This window comes from Mytilus trossulus, chromosome 2 (assembly GCF_036588685.1).
Source record: "Mytilus trossulus isolate FHL-02 chromosome 2, PNRI_Mtr1.1.1.hap1, whole genome shotgun sequence".
In the NCBI taxonomy this organism is placed as follows: domain Eukaryota; kingdom Metazoa; phylum Mollusca; class Bivalvia; order Mytilida; family Mytilidae; genus Mytilus; species Mytilus trossulus.
The window spans coordinates 80312622-80321210 of record NC_086374.1 but is presented as its reverse complement, the minus strand read 5'-3'; the positions used below and the strand labels follow the sequence as shown (position 1 = coordinate 80321210).

At 30.8% G+C, this 8589-nt stretch overlaps 1 protein-coding gene across 5 annotated transcripts in view; it reads right to left on the bottom strand.

The window, feature by feature from the left end:
- Positions 1-2387: 2387 nt before the first annotated feature.
- The window catches only part of LOC134708092 (outer dynein arm-docking complex subunit 4-like), a 42709-nt gene continuing 36507 nt past the window's right edge, over positions 2388-8589 (bottom strand). For all 5 annotated transcript variants that reach the window (XM_063568390.1, XM_063568391.1, XM_063568392.1 and 2 more), the window contains 6 exons: positions 7245-7712; positions 5724-5931; positions 4916-5002; positions 4035-4231; positions 3702-3770; positions 2388-2876 (listed from right to left, as the gene is read on the bottom strand). In XM_063568390.1, the coding sequence (XP_063424460.1) occupies positions 2737-2876; positions 3702-3770; positions 4035-4231; positions 4916-5002; positions 5724-5931; positions 7245-7712 (1169 nt within the window). In that variant the 3' untranslated portion in view covers positions 2388-2736. The remainder of the gene's footprint in view (positions 2877-3701; positions 3771-4034; positions 4232-4915; positions 5003-5723; positions 5932-7244; positions 7713-8589) is intronic.

Sequence of the window (8589 nt, the reverse complement as noted above, 5' to 3'; positions counted from 1 at the left end):
CCTTTCAACTAGAGTTAACCCGAGTTGGACGAATCGAAGTAGGCTTTTCAAACTATACCAATATCAAATTCCTACATGAAAATTTCAACCACTGTGTAAAGTTTTATAACGATATTCGGGACGATCCCTACTACTACAAATATCATGTTGGTGTACTGAAATCTCAATTCCAACACTAAACAACACTTTTACTATAACATTGTGGTGCAATTTTTTGCATAATTGAATTGGTGCTCAATATGATCAAAATAAGATTTTTAAATATATACACAATATAGTAATGTTACACTATTGTTTCAAGTAAAGGTGAAGGTTTGTAAATATTGAAATGGTTAAAGCCAATGTATTTATTTGTACCTGTTCTTAGTCAAAAACCTGATGTTCAGTGGTTGTCTATTTTTGTTGTGGTTCATACGTATTTCTCGTTCCTCTTTAGTATATAGATTAGGCCGTTGGTTTTTGCCGTTTGCATGGCTTTACACTAGTAGTTTTTGGGGCCCTTTATACACATAATGTAGCTTGCTGTTTGATGTGAGCCAAGCTTCAGTGTTGAAGACCGTACGTTGACCTATAATGTTGGTTTTTTTTACTAATTGTGACTTGGATGGAGAATTATCTCATTGACACTCATACCTCATCTTCTTCTATTTATTTGCGATATGTCTTCCTCTTCTTTAAACCCAGTACAAGGAACTGAAACCTGTTGATACCATTATTAAAGAGGAAAAACTATAGCAAAATGATGCTTTTCAAATTGAGAAATAGTAATTGTATTCTTTAAGTCACAGCTGTAAAGTAAAGATGCAGATACACCGAGGAGAGGTCACCGAATAATGGAAATGTCTAAATTTCATATTAGTTATTTAGCCATGCCATTGCCAGTTTATTTTTCGATCTATGAGTTTAACTGTCCCTCTGGTATCTTTCGTTCCTCTTTTATCATTTATGAGATACAATATTTGCGTTTTTAGCATATATATGACGAATCACGTCTGTTGTGACAAATAATTAGCCTTACATATTTGACAAGTTTGTACAAAATAGTACAACACTGTGCAGGAATGAACACATTAACACAACGAACTTGTGCACAATTATTCAATATATTTTCTAAATAAGAATTTTCCCCCATGTTCTTTGCAATGTTATTTTGTAATAAAGAACGATTGCTGAAAAGAATTATGTATAGGCAAAGACTCAAGTTAGTACAGTATAAACGGCGGATCTTGCTTTAACGACAGGAATGAATGTATGAATATGAATGATGATACTCTGAAAAGGAAGAGTGTTAGGGGTTGGGTTTTTTGCCTAAACATTCTAAACATTTTTTGAGTTAAAGAGATCATGTGCATCGAGTGATGAGTTTGTTGCTTTGTTTCATTTGAGATGACTTACAACATAAGACGGATATAATTTGTTCAATTACTCTGATTTTTTTTCTATTAGCATTATAATTCTTTTAACTAAATCCAGAATCAGACGTGATCGCTGTCCTTTTTCAAACTCAATTTCATGAAAGAAAGATTTATATGATTGCCTGAACATTCTAAACATTTTTTGAGTTAAAGAGATCATGTGCATCGAATGTTGAGTTTGTTGCTTTGTTTCATTTGAGATGACTTACAAAATAAGGCGGATATAATTTGTTCAATTACTCTTGATTTTTTTTCTATTAGCATTATAACTATTTTAACTAAATCCAGAAACAGAGGTGATCGCTGTCCTTTTTCAACCTCAATTTCATGAAAGAAAGATTTATATGATTGCCTGAACATTCTAAACATTTTTAGAGTTAAAGAGATCATGTGCATCGAATGTTGAGTTTGTTGCTTTGTTTCATTTGAGATGACTTACAAAATAAGGCGGATATAATTTGTTCAATTACTCTGATTTTTTTTCTATTAGCATTATAACTATTTTAACTAAATCCAGAAACAGACGTGATCGCTGTCCTTTTTTAACCTCAATGTTATGAAAAAAAGAAGATTTATATGATTGCCAATTGGACAACTTTTCACCACAAATCAAATAGCGTTTAAGTTAAAATGCAAACAAAATGTATGATATGTAAGACTTTTTTTCTGTTTTGTAGGATTATTTTATAGTGTTTTAATATTTGTCATGATATGCGCGCGTTTGCAACAACAGTTTATATCCAATGAATGTGCATCATTTTCAGTTTTTACGAGAAGGTAATAGATTTCATAAAATGTCTATCTATTTGTTTTAACATTTAATATTCCATTCATCATGAAAAAAGAGAGGAAAGAGAAATTAATGATATACTTAACAACACAGTGGTTGTACAATGAAACTCAGTAACAAACGCACGGATACAAACATTTCAGCCTCCACATGGCCGTTGTATTTTGGTATTTAAAAAACAGTTCATTGATACAATTTTATTTAATTATATCAAATTTAAACATAACAAACAAGTTAATAAATAAATAGATATACAACAAAAGAATGATTTTCTGTACAAAATATACCATTCAAAAAGAGTACATTTATACGACTGTATGTGACTGGCATTTTTTTTACAATACACGTGTGTATTCACAAAACGTTATGCAGCACTTTCAAAATTGTGAGATTCTTCAAAATATAATGTGAATTCTTAAACGACTATCGACCCTTTACATTCTTTCAAACTGGCCATTTGATATATACATCAATCATTATAACAAACATATAAGCACTAATATGTGTTCTTGATGGTTTTTCCATTTTTATCTACACGGCGGTAACCATAGTTTGTTGTTGATTGACTTCATTCGTCCGACTTTGGCTAGTTTTTGTTTTGAGTTTATGAGCTATTTTCTTGTTGACGTCGATTAGAGCATGTTTCATGGCTTCTTCTGCTTTCTTGTCACCTAAAATTAAAATGTACAATGAGTCTTGCTACAAATAGCAGAAAGTCAAACATTGTATAAATCCATAGTAAAAATACTTCTTCATATATGATGCGATGCAACAATATAAATCTGTATTATAAAAAAGGAAAGGATATGATAATAATGAAATCATAAAAGGAAACTTCTTTTAAAACACAACAAATCAAGTTTAAGACTGAGCAAAACGAACTAACTAAAAACTGGGCTGATCTAAGTCGCTACCGAAGGGTAAGCAGAACCTGCTTTATTTTTGTAAACCGTCGTGTTGCTCATGTCACTGATGAGTCTTATGTAGACGAAACGAGCGTCTGGCGTTTAAAATTATAATCCTGGTACTTTTGACAACTATTAGTACCAATCTAGTGTTGTGTGAGAATGAAAAGGTAGAATATATCCGAGGAAAGGAAAAAAAGGAATGTGGTAAAAAAGTTTGAAAAAATCCGTCTCAACCTACGAAACAGATATTCCATAATGGTTAACCACCTTGTGATGGCGTTCTTAAAATTTGCAGGACATTCGATTATTTATATACTGTTTGAGACCTTTGAAACATAGCAATAGTATATAAGTTTTGAGATAAACTTACAGCACTATACAGTTGTCTTGTTTAAGGTCTGTTATGCATAAGCATTTAAAACCATATTTAATGTAACTCAAAGGTGAAAATCGATTTTGGATATCTTAACATACATTTTTATAAGATATATCGACATAAAAGTCATCAACACACAAGCAAACTGAAATAATAACATATCATAAACGTGAAATAATAGAGAAAATGTTGCCATATTGAAGTATACCTACCTAACGCTTCAGCGTGTGTTAAAGCTTCTTCAAACGATTTATGAGCATCTTTGTATTTTTTCATATTAACTGAAATAAAAAAGAAAGATAGCTTTTCTTACATCCTTCATGGTCAGGTTTAAAAAACGAAATAAAAACACGCGATAATTAATACCTAAATTTCACAGATTCTAAGCAAAAACTACATTTGTTAAACGTTTGCTGTATAAAGTATGACGAAATAAGAGCAAGATACCATTCCAATTAAAAGTTAATCATGTAATTAAGATAATTTTAACATTTGTATCAGTCAACCAAGTTAGAACATTTTTTTTATTACAATCGTTCTCTTACCTTCAGCTAAACCGATTAGAACACATGCTTGTAGCTGTAAATTTTTATCTCCACATTCCTCCGCGCACTGTAAAGATTTCCTGGCTGCAGCTTTGGCATTTTGAAAGCTAGACAGCACTAGGAAACAATTGCCTATCTCGTGGAACAACGAGGACGAATCTTTGGCAGATTTACAAAGAGGTGCTTTCATTGTCAGCCTATGAAAAAATAAAATACATGATAACGTGACTCATTTCACCAAACTTTCAAAGAAAACATCTATAAATTTCGAATTCACAAGAATTTGGTCATCCGAACCGAAACGCATATGTATCATTTTTGTCGTGTTTACATGTATAAACTGGTATTTTAATTAGGCATTTGAAACCATATTGTTAAATTGTTTCTACCAATGAAGTAAACGTTTGACCACGACCGACCTTCGAGAGCACAATTAAAGTTTATTTTAAGAAGGAAGATAAACCTAAAACAATTATTGTGTAATAGAACACTTTTCTATAATTTCGCCTTAAAGTCCTACAACTATGTAAATATAAAGATAATTTACAAAATACTAGAAATTTAACTTCGACAGACACATTCTTTAAAATAAACATATGCCACATATCATCGCATACCATCCGTTAACTCTGGTAAAATAAGATCAGATGTATAATTAGGAAATATAATACAATTTTTACAGAACAACTTTCTTTAATTCTTTTCAAATCGAAAGGGAAGAATTTATAAAACCGAACGCGTTAATTTTTATGAAAACAGTAAAGAATTTGAAAGAAAACAACAAACAAAGTTAATATTTTATGGAAAGCTTTTAAACAATTGATTCTTTGAGTTAAAATTTAGTTTAGTGACGTAAAGACATTTTTAAATAGAGTACTTACGTTTCCAAAGCTTTTTGGTGTTTCCCTTTTAACATATACACTCTACCAATGTTTCCCAATGCTCTATGTCTACTAGATCTTATATCACTACAAAAAGGTAAATGAAATATGACGGAAACATAACGAAACTATTTCAAATGATAGCCACAATACTTCGAAAAAAAACCAAGACAAATTACCCTTATATTACTTGTGTAAGACGAAGCGCGCTTACAGGGTTAAAAATGTTTCACCTTATTAGAGTAAACTATCATCAATGTCATTGATAAAGACATCAATATGAGGTTAAAAGGTCGTAAAAGTCATTTTGAACGTAATGTTTACAAATATCTGTTAAAATATTAAACACATTAAACCGAAGTGGGCATACAGCATATACTTCACTCTAAGAGAAAACGGTCAAATAATTTAAACTGCTCCACACAAAAACCTATCTAAACCTTATATGTATGATGACACGATTGTACAGTCAACTTTTTTTCAGAAATTGAAAAATATTGTTACGCTATATATCAAGAGTAGAATCTTGTTGAGAAAACGCGCGTTGTCGTATCACTTTATTAGCCTGTTATTTTTAATGAATATTTACTGAACATATATTTTACATATATAGCATCTTTGATAAAGAAAAAATAAATAGTATCATTCGTAAAAGTACGAATGGATGTGAAACATATAGTTTAACATGAGATATTCTCCAATACAGAAATGACTTTGTATAAGACACTATTTATAACTGCACTGATGATAAAAAATGTATGAGATTTAAAAGAAGTCATGAATTAAGTCGTGATTGTAAAATACTTACAAATTTTCTCCAATAGACAAATCTTTTTGGTGATGTTTTAATGCTTCGTCAAACTGACGACGTTGTACAGCACAGTTACCACGATAACTATGTAAAATGGCAGTCAACTCGTGTATATCAGGAACTTCCTCCTCTGAATATTTCTCCAGCAATCGTAAGCAGTTGTCACAACTACTGCTTGTTTCTTGTATCCATCCAAGTTTATATCCTACGGTTAATATCAGTAAAATAATAAATTCATAAAATCTTACTTACGTTTAGTGTACATCGTATCATTTCAAATGTTGTAGTGCATTATAATACACAACTTAACAATTATTTTAATATCTTACACCTTTGTTAAGTTATGATTTTGAAACTTTAAAAAGTTGAATCTGAATACTCTTTCATTTCAGGAATGACTGTAAATTTTTCTCTGTCTAAGAAAAAATAACATAAAACATGTGGTACATACTAAATAACCCGTGTAGTGTGCTATTTTAAAGTGTGTACCATTTTTTATGTTATTTCGAATAGACAGACAAAACATTACAGTCATTCATTATAATCTAATTCTAAAGTCTATTTAGAGTCCAAGTAAATCATGAAAAAACGTTGATGACTTCACGGTCACATGACAAAATTATGTATATGAGCTGATAAACAAAACACTATTAGCCAATCAGCAGGCGTGATGTATACAAAGTGAAATTATTCAATTATTATGCACTACTATAGAATTGCAAAAAGAGTACAAAGAGTGGGGCTCATATTCACCGGGGACACAATTTCGCCGTTTTATGATTTTGGGGTGTAAAAACTTCAAAGGATGGCTGAAATGGAAGAAATATGCCAATAAGTTATTATTTTATAACAAATATGATTATTTTTTAAAACTTAAACAAAATTACGTCACTTACTGCAAAAGGCCGAATATAGGACAACGATTTTCGGTCAATTTCCTGAATGAAGGATTTTTTCTGAGTAATTTTTTGACTGATTGGCCTAAATTTCTGTTTTTTACACCTTTGAAGTGTCTGTTGTTCAACTATAATGAAATTTATTTGATAAATATTATATAAAGCTGCAGTTATTTGGTTTTAAATAGATGTGTAAAAACGGCGAATATGTGTCCCCCATTGACAAAACATCGGGAAATTTCAAACACCTTTTAATCTAACTTTACAGATGATTATTTTCAAACAAACATGTTTTCAAGCTTAGGAATGTTTTGCATTTGAAGTTATCTTCATATAGAAATATCAGTATACTTCAAAAACATATAGACCTGAACATAAACTGTAGAAAACATAAAAAGATGTTGCGAAAATGAGCACCCCAGATTTTTAAAGAGATATGTGTTTTGTACAGGATTGGGTTGCTGTCATTATAACGGGTAGACAACCTTTTATTGTATTTCATCTATTAACTAAATATATTCTCTGTCTAAACTCGAAAAAATAGACTTTAAATAAAAAAAATACTTTACTTTATTTCTTAAATTGGTTCAATATACTACAATATTACAGGAAATTAACAAACCTTCGCTTATGTGTTCCAATTCTTTCTTTATGTAATCAGTAATTGATTGACCAGCACTTTCCGGTGTCGCATCCCCAAAACCAGATGGTGAATCTGTAAATAATTCATTATCCTCTGGAATTCTAGACATCTTTCTGATTTCCCTCTGACTTTGTACTGATTTGAAATTAAAGTTCAATTTACTTGGATCCAATTGAATGTTGACTTGAGAGTTCCTTCGCCTATATGTTGGAACGGGCTTTTTATCAACAAAGATATATGACGAGTTAGTTGTTATCTTTGAATTTGAAGTGTTCACAGTGAGGACAGAGTCTAGTGACATTGTACTTCCTGACATTTTAGATTTGGCCTTCCTAGGAGGTGGTGGTGGAGGAAGTGGTCCTAAACGATCCCAGTAGGTAACTCTATCAAACAGGAAGTGTAAAGCATTGTTCGCAATAGCTTCTAAAGGTGTTCCCCATAATGGAGCTAAATTAAATAAAAGCAAAAACAAATGCTGTAGTTTTGACAAGAGCCTGTTGTTCATGAATGAATGAAATATGCTGTTCATCCTTGTTAAAAAACAGATAAATGAAATACATTTTAGCGCCATTTGTGTATCTTGCGTTTCCAAACACTTTTATGTATACCAGTTGTATGAAAAAAGGTAGCCACATGTCGAGTGGGTTCTTCTATTCCTGTCAGGGCATCTGTGCACGTTCTCATTTTTTTCGGGGATGGGGGTGTTCGTGTTATTCAGACTGTAGTTTTAAGAAGCGTTTTGTTTGTTGTTGTTTTTTTCGTTTGTTTGGAGTTTTTAGATCTCTTGACTTTTGATTATAATTCTCTATTTGGTATCTTCCGACTCTTATTTATACGATTCAGGACAATTAAATTCTTTTTAACTTCATATTTTTTTTTTAAATTTCAAAAAATATGTGCTTTATAATTCATTCCTATAAAAAGGTAAATACGTTGTAATTCTGTTATGATATTCATCCATATAAACAATGACAATTTTTTTTAAAATATTTATCAATTGCCTTGATGACCTACCCTGCATCTTACTATATCCTCTAAACTGCTTTGATCAAAACGATATAAAAAATAATTGACTAAACTTCTTTTTTTTCTTCTTTTTGTTTTGTAAATAAATTGACAAAACTTTATTGGGGTGCACATGTGATGATTATTAATTTATAATTTGTATACTAAAACAAACAACGATTTTCTGCGGTAATTGTTAATAAGAGTTTTGTTTTGGAAAAGTGCAAAAATTAACAATGCAAATTGTCTTCTTAAAAATATACAGTGACGTAATAGTACATTAGACTTCAATGTTTTGGTTGGTGAAATTATCATAAAA